General features: G+C 51.8%; 1 protein-coding gene across 1 annotated transcript in view; it reads left to right on the forward strand.

The window, feature by feature from the left end:
- aass (aminoadipate-semialdehyde synthase) overlaps nt 1-13,848 on the forward strand; it is a 151,419-nt gene that overhangs the window by 64,905 nt on the left and 72,666 nt on the right. Inside the window, exons 8-9 of the mRNA XM_072484492.1 lie at nt 12,259-12,386; nt 13,645-13,793. Coding sequence (XP_072340593.1) covers nt 12,259-12,386; nt 13,645-13,793 — 277 coding nt within the window. The remainder of the gene's footprint in view (nt 1-12,258; nt 12,387-13,644; nt 13,794-13,848) is intronic.

Here is a 13,848-nt window from a genome sequence, read left to right on the forward strand (position 1 = left end):
GCGCTGTGCCTTGTCTGAACCCAACAGTGTGAACACTGTGACTTGTCTGAACCCGGGAGTATGAGCACTGTTAATTGTCTGTACTCGGGTGTGTGAACACTGTGCCTTGTCTGTACTCGCGAGTGTGAGCACTGTGAATTGTCTGTACTCGGGAGTGTGAGCTCTCTGCATTGTCTGAACTCGCGAGTGTGAGCACTGTGCATTGTCTGTACTCGGGAGTGTGAGCACTGTGCATTGTCTGTACTCGGGAGTGTGAGCACTGTGCATTGTCTGTACTCGGGAGTGTGAGCACTGTGCATTGTCTGTACTCGGGAGTGTGAGCACTGTGCATTGTCTGTACTCGGGTGTGTAAGCACTGTGCATTGTCTGGACTCGGGAGTGTGAGCACTGTGCATTGCCTGTACTCGCGAGTGTGAGCACTGTGCATTGTCTGTACTCGGGAGTGTGAGCACTGTGCATTGTCTGTACTCGGGAGTGTGTGCACTGTGAATTGTCTGTACTCTGGAGTGTGAGCAGTGTGCACTGTCTGTACTCGGGAGTGTGAGCACTGTGAATTGTCAGTACTCTGGAGAGTGAGCATTGTGCATTGTCTGCACTCGGGAGTGTGAGCACTGTGCATTGTCTGTACTCGCGAGTGCGAGCACTGTGCATTGTCTGTACTCGGGAGTGTGAGCACTGTGCATTGTCTGTACTCGGGAGTGTGAGCACTGTGCATTGTCTGTACTCGGGAGTGTGAGCACTGTGCATTGTCTGCACTCGGGAGTGTGAGCTCTGAATTGTCAGTACTCTGGAGTGTGAGCAGGGGGTGTGAGCACTGTGCATTGTCTGTACTCGGGAGTGCGAGCACATGTGCATTGTCTGCACTCAGGAGTGGGAGCACTGTGCATTGTCTGTAATCGGGAGTGTGGGCAATGTGCACGGTCTGTACTCGGGAGTGCGAGCACTGTTCATTGTCTGCAACCCGGAGTGTGAGCACTGTGCATTGTCTGTACTCGGGAGTGTGGGAAGTGTGCACTGTCTGTACCCGGGAGTGTGAGCACTGTGCATTGTCTGCAACCCGGAGTGTGAGCACTGTGCATTGTCTGTACTCTGGAGTGTGAGCACTGTGCCTTGTCTGTACTCGGGAGTGCGAGCACTGTGCATTGTCTGTATTCGGGGGCGTGAGCACGGTGCCTTGTCTGCATCCGGGAGTGTGAGCACTGTGAATTGTCTGTACTCAGGAGTGTGAGCACTGTGCATTGTCTGTACTCAGGAGTGTGAGCACTGTGCATTGTCTGTACTCGGGAGTGTGAGCTCTGTGCATTGTCTGTACTCGGGAGTGTGAGCTCTGTGCATTGTCTGTACTCGGGAGTGTGAGCACTGTGCATTGTCTGTACTCGGGAGTGTGAGCACTGTGAATTGTCTGTACTCGGGATTGTGAGCACTGTGCATTGTCTGCACTCGGGAGTGTGAGCTCTGTGAATTGTCAGTACTCTGGAGTGTGAGCACTGTGCATTGTCTGCACTCGGGAGTGTGAGCTCTGAATTGTCAGTACTCTGGAGTGTGAGCAGGGGGTGTGAGCACTGTGCATTGTCTGTACTCTGGAGTGCGAGCACATGTGCATTGTCTGCACTCAGGAGTGGGAGCACTGTGCATTGTCTGTAATCGGGAGTGTGGGCAGTGTGCACGGTCTGTACTCGGGAGTGCGAGCACTGTTCATTGTCTGCAACCCGGAGTGTGAGCACTGTGCATTGTCTGTACTCGGGAGTGTGGGAAGTGTGCACTGTCTGTACCCGGGAGTGTGAGCACTGTGCGTTGTCTGTACTCGGGAGTGTGAGCACTGTGCATTGTCTGTACTCGGGAGTGTGAGCACTGTGCCTTGTCTGTACTCGGGAGTGCGAGCACTGTGCCTTGTCTGCATCCGGGAGTGTGAGCACTGTGAATTGTCTGTACTCAGGAGTGTGAGCACTGTGCATTGTCTGTACTCAGGAGTGTGAGCACTGTGCATTGTCTGTACTCGGGAGTGTGAGCTCTGTGCATTGTCTGTACTCGGGAGTGTGAGCTCTGTGCATTGTCTGTACTCGGAAGTGCGAGCACTGTGCCTTGTCTGTACTCGGGAGTGTGAGCTCTGTGCATTGTCTGTACTCGGGAGTGTGAGCACTGTGCATTGTCTGTATTCGGGAGTGTGAGCACTGTGCCTTGTCTGCACCCGGGAGTGTGAGCACTGTGAATTGTCTGTACTCTGGTGTGTGAGCACTGTGCATTGTCTGCACTCGGGAGTGTGAGCACTGTGCGTTGTCTGTACTCGGGAGTGTGAGCGCTGTGAATTGTCTGTATTCGGGAGTGCGAGCACTGTGCATTGTCTGTACTCAGGAGTGTGAGCACTGTGCATTGTCTGTAATCGGGAGTGTGGGCAGTGTACACTGTCTGTACTCGTGAGTGTGAGCACTGTGCATTGTCTGCAACCCGGAGTGTGAGCACTGTGCATTGTCTGTACTCGGGAGTGTGAGCACTGTGCATTGTCTGTACTCGGGAGTGTGAGCACTGTGCATTGTCTGTACTCGGGAGTGTGAGCACTGTGCATTGTCTGTACTCGGGAGTGTGAGCACTGTGCATTGTCTGTACTCGGGAGTGTGAGCACTGTGCATTGTCTGTACTCGGGAGTGTGAGCACTGTGCATTGTCTGTACTCGGGAGTGTGAGCACTGTGCATTGTATGTACTCGGGAGTGTGAGCACTGTGCATTTTCTGTACTCGGGAGTGTGAGCACTGTGCATTGTCTGTACTCGTGAGTGTGAGCTCTGTGCATTGTCTGCACTCGGGAGTGTGAGCACTGTGAATTGTCTGTACTCGGGAGTGTGTGCATTGTGAATTGTCTGCACTCGGGAGTGCGAGCATTGTGCATTGTCTGCACTCGGGAGTGTGAGCACTGTGAATTGTCTGTACTCGGGAGTGCGTGCGCTGTGAATTGTCTGTACTCGGGAGTGCAAGCACTGTGAATTGTCGGTACTCGGGAGTGTGAGCACTGTGAATTGTCTGTACTCGGGAGTGTGAGCATTGTGCAATGTCTGCACTCGGGAGTGTGAGCACTGTGCATTGTCTGTACTTGGGAGTGCGAGCATTGTGCCTTGTCTGCACTCGGGAGTGTGAGCTCTGTTCATTGTCTGTATTCGGGAGTGCGAGCACTGTGCATTGTCTGTACTCGGGGGTGTGAGCATTGTGCATTTTCTGTACTCGGGAGTGTGAGCATTGTGCATTGTCTGCACTCGGGAGTGTGAGCACTGTGCATTGTCTGCACTCGGGAGTGCGAGCACTGTGCATTGTCTGTACTCGCGAGTGCGAGCACTGTGAATTGTCTGTACTCGGGAGTGTGAGCACTGTGCATTGCCTGTACTCGGCGGTGTGAGCACTGTGCCTTGTCTGCACCTGGGAGTGTGAGCATTGTGCATTGTCTGCACTCGGGTGTGTGAGCACTGTGCATTGTCTGTACTCGGGAGTGCGAGCACATGTGCATTGTCTGTACTCAGGAGTGGGAGCACTGTGCATTGTCTGTACTCGGGAGTGTGGGAAGTGTGCACTGTCTGTACCCGGGAGTATGAGCACTGTGCATTGTCTGCAACCCGGAGTGTGAGCACTGTTCATTGTCTGCCCTCGGGAGTGTGAGCTCTGTGCATTGTCTGCAACCCGGAGTGTGAGCACTGTGCATTGTCTGTACTCGGGAGTGCGAGCACTGTGAATTGTCTGCAACCCGGAGTGTGAGCACTGTGAATTGTCTGCCCTCGGGAGTGTGAGCTCTGTGCATTGTCTGTACTCGGTAGTGCGAGCACTGTGCATTGTCTGCCCTCGGGAGTGTGAGCTCTGTGCATTGTCTGTACTCGGGAGTGCGAGCACTGTGCATTGTCTGTACTCGGGGGTGCGAGCTCTGTGCCTTGTCTGTATTCGGGGGTGTGAGCACGGTGCCTTGTCTGCACCCGGGAGTGTGAGCACTGTGCATTGTCTGTACTCGGGAGTGTGAGCACTGTGCATTGTCTGAACACGGGAATATGAGCACTGTGACTTGTCTGAACCCGGGAGTGTGAGCACTGTGACTTGTCTGAACACGGGAATGTGAGCACTGTGACTTGTCTGAACCCGGGAGTGTGAGCATTGTGCCTTGTCTGAACACGGGAGTGTGAGCCCTGTGACTTGTCTGAACCCGGGAGTGTGAGCACTGTGCCTTGTCTGAACCCGGGAGTGTGAGCACTGTGCCTTGTCTGAACCCGGGAGTGTGAGCACTGTGCCTTGTCTGGACCCGGGTGGTGAGCACTGTGACTTGTCTGAACACGGCAGTGTGAGCACTGTGCCTTGTCTGAACCCGGGTGTGTGAGCGCTGTGCCTTGTCTGAACCCAACAGTGTGAGCACTGTGACTTGTCTGAACCCGGGAGTATGATCACTGTGAATTGTCTGTACTCGGTTGTGTGAACACTGTGCCTTGTCTGTACTCAGGAGTGTGAGCACTGTGAATTGTCCGTACTCGGGAGTGTGAGCACTGTGCATTGTCTGCACTCGGGAGTGTGAGCACTGTGCATTGTCTGTACTCGGGAGTGTGAGCTCTGTGCATTGTCTGTACGCGGAGGTGTGAGCGCTGTGCATTGTCTTTACTCGGGAGTGCGAGCGCTGTGCATTGTCTGTACTCGGGAGTGCGAGCGTGTGCATTGTCTGTACTCGGGAGTGCGAGCACTGTGCATTGTCTGTACTCGGGAGTGCGAGCACTGTGCATTGTCTGTACTCAGGAGTGTGATCACTGTGCATTGTCTGTAATCGGGAGTGTGGGCAGTGTGCACTGTCTGTACTCGGGAGTGTGAGCACTGTGCATTATCTGTACTCGGGAGTGTGAGCACTGTGCATTGTCTGTACACGGGCGTGTGAGCACTGTGCATTGTCTGTACTCGGGAGTGTGAGCTCTGTGCATTGTCTGTACTCGGGAGTGCGAGCACTGTGCCTTGTCTGTACTCGTGAGTGTGAGCTCTATGCATTGTCTGTACTCGGGAGTGTGAGCACTGTGCATTGTCTGCAACCCGGAGTGTGAGCACTGTGCATTGTCTGTACTCGGGAGTGTGAGCACTGTGCATTGCCTGTGCTCGGGAGTGCGAGCATTGTGCATTGTCTGCACTCAGCAGTGTGAGCACTGTGAATTGTCTGTACTCGGGAGTGTGTGCGCTGTGAATTGTCTGTACTCGGGAGTGCGAGCATTGTGAATTGTCGGTACTCGGGAGTGTGAGCACTGTGAATTGTCTGTACTCGGGAGTGTAAGCACTGTGCATTGTCTGTACTTGGGAGTGCGAGCACTGTGCCTTGTCTGTACTCGGGAGTGTGAGCTCTGTGCATTGTCTGTACTCGGGAGTGCGAGCACTGTGCCTTGTCTGTACTCGGGAGTGTGAGCTCTGTTCATTGTCTGTACTCGGGAGTGCGAGCACTGTGCATTGTCTGTATTCGGGGGTGTGAGCACTGTGCCTTGTCTGCACCCGGGAGTGTGAGCTCTGTGCATTGTCTATACTCGGGAGTGTGGGCAGTGTACACTGCCTGTACTCGGGAGTGTGAGCACTGTGCATTGTCTGCAACCCGGAGTGTGAGCACTGTGCATTGTCTGTACTCGGGAGTGTGAGCACTGTGCATTGCCTGTACTCGGGAGTGTTAGCACTGTGCATTGTCTGCACTCGGGAGTGTGAGCTCTGTGAATTGTCAGTACTCGGGAGTGTGAGCACTGTTCATTGTCTGCAACCCGGAGTGTGAGCACTGTGAATTGTCTGTACTCAGGAGTCTGAGCACTGTGCATTGTCTGTACTCAGGAGTGTGAGCACTGTGCATTGTCTGTATTCGGGGGTGTGAGCACTGTGCCTTGTCTGCAGCCGGGAGTGTGAGCTCTGTGCATTGTCTGCACTCAGGAGTGTGAGCACTGTGAATTGTCTGTACTCAGGAGTGTGAGCATTGTGCATTGTCTGCACTCTGGTGTGTGAGCACTGTGCATTGTCTGTACTCGGGAGTGCGAGCGCTGTGCATTCTCTGTACTCGGGAGTGCGAGCACTGTGCATTGTCTGTACTCGGGAGTGCGAGCACTGTGCATTGTCTGTACTCAGGAGTGTGAGCACTGTGCATTGTCTGTAATCGGGAGTGTGAGCACTGTGCATTGTCTGTACTCGGGAGTGTGAGCACTGTGCATTATCTGTACTCGGGAGTGTGTGCGCTGTGAATTGTCTGTACTCGGGAGTGCGAGCACTGTGAATTGTCGGTACTCGGGAGTGTGAGCACTGTGAATTGTCTGTACTCGGGAGTGTAAGCACTGTGCATTGTCTGTACTTGGGAGTGCGAGCACTGTGCCTTGTCTGTACTCGGGAGTGTGAGCTCTGTGCATTGTCTGTACTCGGGAGTGCGAGCACTGTGCCTTGTCTGTACTCTGGAGTGTGAGCTCTGTGCATTGTCTGTACTCGTGAGTGTGAGCTCTGTGCATTGTCTGTACTCGGGAGTGCGAGCACTGTGCATTGTCTGTATTCGGGGGTGTGAGCACTGTGCCTTGTCTGCACCCGGGAGTGTGAGCTCTGTGCATTGTCTATACTCGGGAGTGTGGGCAGTGTACACTGCCTGTACTCGGGAGTGTGAGCACTGTGCATTGTCTGCAACCCGGAGTGTGAGCACTGTGCATTGTCTGTACTCGGGAGTGTGAGCACTGTGCATTGCCTGTACTCGGGAGTGTGAGCACTGTGCAATGTCTGTACTCGGGAGTGTGAGCACTGTGCATTGTCTGTACTCGGGAGTGTTAGCACTGTGCATTGTCTGCACTCGGGAGTGTGAGCTCTGTGAATTGTCAGTACTCAGGAGTGTGAGCACTGTGAATTGTCTGTACTCGGGAGTGTGAGCACTGTTCATTGTCTGCAACCCGGAGTGTGAGCACTGTGCATTGTCTGTACTCGGGAGTGTGGGAAGTGTGCATTGTCTGTACCCGGGAGTGTGAGCACTGTGCATTGTCTGCAACCCGGAGTGTGAGCACTGTGAATTGTCTGTACTCAGGAGTCTGAGCACTGTGCATTGTCTGTACTCAGGAGTGTGAGCACTGTGAATTGTCTGTACTCGGGAGTGTGAGCACTGTGCATTGTCTGCACTCGGGAGTGTGAGCACTGTGCATTGTCTGTACTCGGGAGTGTGAGCTCTGTGCATTGTCTGTACTCGGGAGTCTGAGCTCTGTGCATTGTCTGTACTCGGTAGTGCGAGCACTGTGCCTTGTCTGTACTCGGGAGTGTGAGCTCTGTGCATTGTCTGTACTCGGGAGTGCGAGCACTGTGCATTGTCTGTATTCGGGGGTGTGAGCACTGTGCCTTGTCTGCACCCGGGAGTGTGAGCTCTGTGCATTGTCTGCACTCAGGAGTGTGAGCACTGTGAATTGTCTGCACTCAGGAGTGTGAGCATTGTGCATTGTCTGCACTCTGGTGTGTGAGCACTGTGCATTGTCTGTACTTGGGAGTGCGAGCACTGTGCATTGTCTGCACTCAGGAGTGTGAGCACTGTGCATTGTCTGCACTCGGGAGTGTGAGCACTGTGCGTTGTCTGTACTTGGGAGTGTGAGCGCTGTGCATTGTCTTTACTCGGGAGTGTGAGCACTGTGCATTGTCTGTACTCGGGAGTGTGAGCACTGTGCATTGTCTGTACTCGGGAGTGTGAGCACTGTGCATTGTCTGTACTCGGGAGTGTGAGCACTGTGCATTGTCTGTACTCGGGAGTGTGAGCACTGTGAATTGTCTGTACTCGGGAGTGTGTGCACTGTGAATTGTCTGTACTCGGGAGTGCGAGCATTGTGCATTGTCTGCACTCAGGAGTGTGAGCACTGTGAATTGTCTGTTCTCGGGAGTGTGTGCGCTGTGAATTGTCTGTACTCGTGAGTGCGAGCACTGTGAATTGTCTGTACTCGGGCGTGCGAGCACTGTGCATTGTCTGTACTTGGGAGTGCGAGCACTGTGCCTTGTCTGTACTCGGGAGTGCGAGCGCTGTGCATTGTCTGTACTCGGGAGTGCGAGCGCTGTGCATTGTCTGTACTCGGGAGTGCGAGCGTGTGCATTGTCTGTACTCGGGAGTGCGAGCACTGTGCATTGTCTGTACTCGGGAGTGCGAGCACTGTGCATTGTCTGTACTCAGGAGTGTGAGCACTGTGCATTGTCTGTAATCGGGAGTGCGGGCAGTGTGCACTGTCGGTACTCGGGAGTGTGAGCACTGTGCATTATCTGTACTCGGGAGTGTGAGCACTGTGCATTGTCTGTACTCGGGAGTGTGAGCACTGTGCATTGTCTGTACTCGGGAGTGTGAGCTCTGTGCATTGTCTGTACTCGGGAGTGCGAGCACTGTGCCTTGTCTGTACTCGTGAGTGTGAGCTCTGTGCATTGTCTGTACTCGGGAGTGCGAGCACTGTGCATTGTCTGTATTCGGGGGTCTGAGCACTGTGCCTTGTCTGTACCCGGGAGTGTGAGCTCTGTGCATTGTCTATACTCGGGAGTGTGGGCAGTGTGCACAGTCTGTACTCGGGAGTGTGAGCACTGTGCATTGTCTGCAACCCGGAGTGTGAGCACTGTGTATTGTCTGTACTCGGGAGTGTGAGCACTGTGCATTGCCTGTACTCGGGAGTGCGAGCACTGTGCATTGCCTGAACTCTGGAGTGTGAGCACTGTGCATTGTCTGTACTCGGGAGTGTGAGCACTGTGCATTGTCTGTACTCGGGAGTGTGAGCACTGTGCATTGTCTGTACTCGGGAGTGTGAGCACTGTGCATTGTCTGTACTCGGGAGTGTGAGCACTGTGCATTGTCTGTACTCGGGAGTGTGAGCACTGTGAATTGTCTGTACTCGGGAGTGCGAGCACTGTGAATTGTCTGTACTCGGGCGTGCGAGCACTGTGCATTGTCTGTACTTGGGAGTGCGAGCACTGTGCCTTGTCTGTACTCGGGAGTGTGAGCTCTGTGCATTGTCTGTACTCGGGAGTGCGAGCACTGTGCCTTGTCTGTACTCGGGAATGTGAGCTCTGTTCATTGTCTGTACTCGGGAGTGCGAGCACTGTGCATTGTCTGTACTCGGGAGTGTGAGCACTGTGCATTATCTGTACTCGGGAGTGTGAGCACTGTGCATTGTCTGTATTCGGGAGTGTGAGCACTGTGCATTTTCTGTACTCGGGAGTGTGAGCTCTGTGCATTGTCTGTACTCGTGAGTGTGAGCTCTGTGCATTGTCTGTACTCGGGAGTGCGAGCACTGTGCATTGTCTGTATTCGGGGGAGTGAGCACTGTGCCTTGTCTGCACCCGGGAGTGTGAGCTCTGTGCATTGTCTATACTCGGGAGTGTGGGCAGTGTGCACTGTCTGTACTCGGGAGTGTGAGCACTGTGCATTGTCTGTACTCGGGAGTGTTAGCACTGTGCATTGTCTGTACTCGGGAGTGTGAGCTCTGTGCATTGTCTGTACTCGGGATTGTGAGCACTGTGCATTGTCTGTACTCGGGAGTGTGAGCACTGTGCATTGTCTGTACTCGGGAGTGTGAGCACTGTGCATTGTCTGTACTCGGGAGTGTGAGCACTGTGCATTGTCTGTACTCGGGAGTGTGAGCACTGTGAATTGTCTGTACTCGGGAGTGTGTGCACTGTGAATTGTCTGTACTCGGGAGTGCGAGCATTGTGCATTGTCTGCACTCAGGAGTGTGAGCACTGTGAATTGTCTGTACTCGGGAGTGTGTGCGCTGTGAATTGTCTGTACTCGGGAGTGCGAGCACTGTGAATTGTCTGTACTCGGGCGTGCGAGCACTGTGCATTGTCTGTACTTGGGAGTGCGAGCACTGTGCCTTGTCTGTACTCGGGAGTGCGAGCGCTGTGCATTGTCTGTACTCGGGAGTGCGAGCGCTGTGCATTGTCTGTACTCGGGAGTGCGAGCGTGTGCATTGTCTGTACTCGGGAGTGCGAGCACTGTGCATTGTCTGTACTCGGGAGTGCGAGCACTGTGCATTGTCTGTACTCAGGAGTGTGAGCACTGTGCATTGTCTGTAATCGGGAGTGCGGGCAGTGTGCACTGTCGGTACTCGGGAGTGTGAGCACTGTGCATTATCTGTACTCGGGAGTGTGAGCACTGTGCATTGTCTGTACTCGGGAGTGTGAGCACTGTGCATTGTCTGTACTCGGGAGTGTGAGCTCTGTGCATTGTCTGTACTCGGGAGTGCGAGCACTGTGCCTTGTCTGTACTCGTGAGTGTGAGCTCTGTGCATTGTCTGTACTCGGGAGTGCGAGCACTGTGCATTGTCTGTATTCGGGGGTCTGAGCACTGTGCCTTGTCTGTACCCGGGAGTGTGAGCTCTGTGCATTGTCTATACTCGGGAGTGTGGGCAGTGTGCACAGTCTGTACTCGGGAGTGTGAGCACTGTGCATTGTCTGCAACCCGGAGTGTGAGCACTGTGTATTGTCTGTACTCGGGAGTGTGAGCACTGTGCATTGCCTGTACTCGGGAGTGCGAGCACTGTGCATTGCCTGAACTCTGGAGTGTGAGCACTGTGCATTGTCTGTACTCGGGAGTGTGAGCACTGTGCATTGTCTGTACTCGGGAGTGTGAGCACTGTGCATTGTCTGTACTCGGGAGTGTGAGCACTGTGCATTGTCTGTACTCGGGAGTGTGAGCACTGTGCATTGTCTGTACTCGGGAGTGTGAGCACTGTGAATTGTCTGTACTCGGGAGTGCGAGCACTGTGAATTGTCTGTACTCGGGCGTGCGAGCACTGTGCATTGTCTGTACTTGGGAGTGCGAGCACTGTGCCTTGTCTGTACTCGGGAGTGTGAGCTCTGTGCATTGTCTGTACTCGGGAGTGCGAGCACTGTGCCTTGTCTGTACTCGGGAATGTGAGCTCTGTTCATTGTCTGTACTCGGGAGTGCGAGCACTGTGCATTGTCTGTACTCGGGAGTGTGAGCACTGTGCATTATCTGTACTCGGGAGTGTGAGCACTGTGCATTGTCTGTATTCGGGAGTGTGAGCACTGTGCATTGTCTGTACTCGTGAGTGTGAGCTCTGTGCATTGTCTGTACTCGGGAGTGCGAGCACTGTGCATTGTCTGTATTCGGGGGAGTGAGCACTGTGCCTTGTCTGCACCCGGGAGTGTGAGCTCTGTGCATTGTCTATACTCGGGAGTGTGGGCAGTGTGCACTGTCTGTACTCGGGAGTGTGAGCACTGTGCATTGTCTGCAACCCGGAGTGTGAGCACTGTGCATTGTCTGTACTCGGGAGTGTTAGCACTGTGCATTGTCTGTACTCGGGAGTGTGTGCACTGTGAATTGTCTGTACTCGGGAGTGTGAGCTCTGTGCATCCTCTGCACTCGGGAGCTCAATGCAACACTGCTTGTTTGTAGTCTTAAACCACTGAATTGATCCAATGGCATATTCTCAGGAGGATGCTGTCAGACTAGTTTTCAGTTGCACCTGCCATCTGTGTTGCCTATGTGGTCGACACTCCTCCAGCAACTACATCCTTCTAAAAAGTTTCCTTTCCACTAATTGTGGTTAGTTTGCCATCAGGATGTTGCTCAAGATGGTCTGAAGCTGCGCAAGGAGAGTGGTCTCAGCTGTCTCAGAAACCTCTGCTGTGTTGCATTGCAGCAAAACTACATTACACATCAGCAGATGAACAGTATAATTATTTTTTCAATCGTGATTGGTTTCCGATGTATCTTGTGACAGACAAACCTTTGTTCATTTATTGAGAAAAATACTTTTGATTTGTTAAAAGAAACCATTAATCTTTTGTTTACTGGTGAATTTTGTCTGAGACAAATTATGACAAGTTATGTTTGAGCTTAATTGTTTGATGCGAAGTTCAGTTTTGTTGTACCTAGATGGAATTGGGGGAACGAAATGAAGCTCTCATTTATCCCTAGCTTATGCACATGCGAAGGCCTCAGCAACAGTGAAGCGCAGTAATGTATGACTAGTAGCTTTACGCCGGGAAGATGCACAATTGTGCATACAGCTCAAAAGCAGATCAGATCAGGCCTCTGCTGGCTGGAAATGGTCATCTGTCGACAATGTGAAATGGAACGGACACTATCCCCACCCTGGTCATGAAATGACTGGTGCTCTGGGGGAGGGTTGTGCAATTGTTAACGAAAAGGACAACTAGGGAAGGGAAGGAATAAATATGTTGTTCCAACTTCACTCTTCTTCATCACAAATAACAAGGATCAGCGTATTGTGAGCTTGTCAAAATTTGCATCTAATCCTGCCTGTCTTTCACTGTACAGATCAAAGTAAGATTTACTGCACTGTCCTCAGCCGTCATCACCATGTTGTTCGAAAAAGTGATGGGAAATATGACCCTGTCGACTATCAACATCATCCTAAACTCTACACCTCGCGCTTCAGCACTGATGTAAGAGAGGGAATCCTGCCCTTGTTTTGTACCAAATATAAACTCTGTAGAATGTGATGTAAAAATTCAACCTGCACTTGAGTAAAGATTTGTTTGAAGGGCAGTATTTCTCTAGATGACTAAACTTTGTGTTCTCACAGGTGAATCCAGTAGTGAGAGAAACTTCTACGGGTTGTCAGCCCATGTCTGGGCGATAACACAGTTCAACTTTGTGTTCAGCCTTGAAGTGACTTTGGTGATTTTGCGAGACTCCTAGAGATGCCACAAGAACACAAGAAATAGCAGCAGAGTAGACCACTGAGCCTGCCCCACCATTCAATATGATCATTAGGCTGAATCCCACTTTCCTGCTCGCTCCCCATAATCCCTGCAGTCCCTACAAGAACAAAAAAATGCTTCTCAGCCTTACATATATTCAACAATGGAACATCCAAAACTTTCTTGGGCATAAAATTCTAAACCTTGTTCAACCCTCTGAGTGAAGAAATTGCTCCTTTTTTAAGTGCTAAATGTCTGACCTCTAATTCTCAGATGGTCCCATGTTCCAGATACAAGGGCAAGGGAAGCAACCTCTCTAGACACAATCCCTGTCAAGCCCCTTCAGAATCTTGTCCGATTCAATGAGATCTCCTCTCATTCTTCTAAATTCCAGAGAATATAGACCCAATTTACTCAACCTCCCAACATAGGGCAACCCTTTTATCCCAGGAGCCAATTTAGTGACTTTCACTCTACTCCCTCCAATCCAAATATACCCTTCCTTAAATATGGAGATGAAAAGCACAGCATTCGAGGTCTGGTCTCACCAACGCCCTGTATAGTTGCAGCAAGACTTCCATAATCTTGTACTTGAATCCCTTTGTAATAAACGTTAATGTGCCAGTTGTTTTCTTATTTGTTTGCTGCACCACCATGAATCAGTGAATCAGTATTCACTGAACGAGCCAGAAGCTTGTCCCACAATCCACTGCTCCCTAGGAAACCGATAACCTCCTGACATCAAACCTAGCCTGCCTTTACACAACTAGAGATTGTGACCCCCCCCCCCCCACGGTCCTCCCTAACGTTCTTAGTTGGATTAAATCGCCTACATAAACACGATCTGACCCCTTCATCATTTTATAATCCTCTAAACAAATCACCCCTAAGTTTATACTTCTCTGAAAGAGTAAAGTGTGGGGATGCAGCTTGTTGAGTATGTTGGCAGCTAAACCACTTTAAACTGGGAATGCTAAAATGTCCATAATTTATTTTTCAGATTGCCCCATATACCACTTGTTTGGTGAACGGTATTTATTGGGAACTAGACACTCCTCGATTGCTTACCCATTCAGATGCTCAGAATTTGCTTACGTCCGCCAAAGATTGTGACTCAGCCAGTGATGGATGCCCAGAATTACCACACCGGTAGGATGATTATAACTCAATAATTCTCAGAATTACATACTTAACAACTCATTCT

The sequence above is a fragment of the Scyliorhinus torazame genome, chromosome 19, assembly GCF_047496885.1.
Source record: "Scyliorhinus torazame isolate Kashiwa2021f chromosome 19, sScyTor2.1, whole genome shotgun sequence".
NCBI classification, from domain to species: domain Eukaryota; kingdom Metazoa; phylum Chordata; class Chondrichthyes; order Carcharhiniformes; family Scyliorhinidae; genus Scyliorhinus; species Scyliorhinus torazame.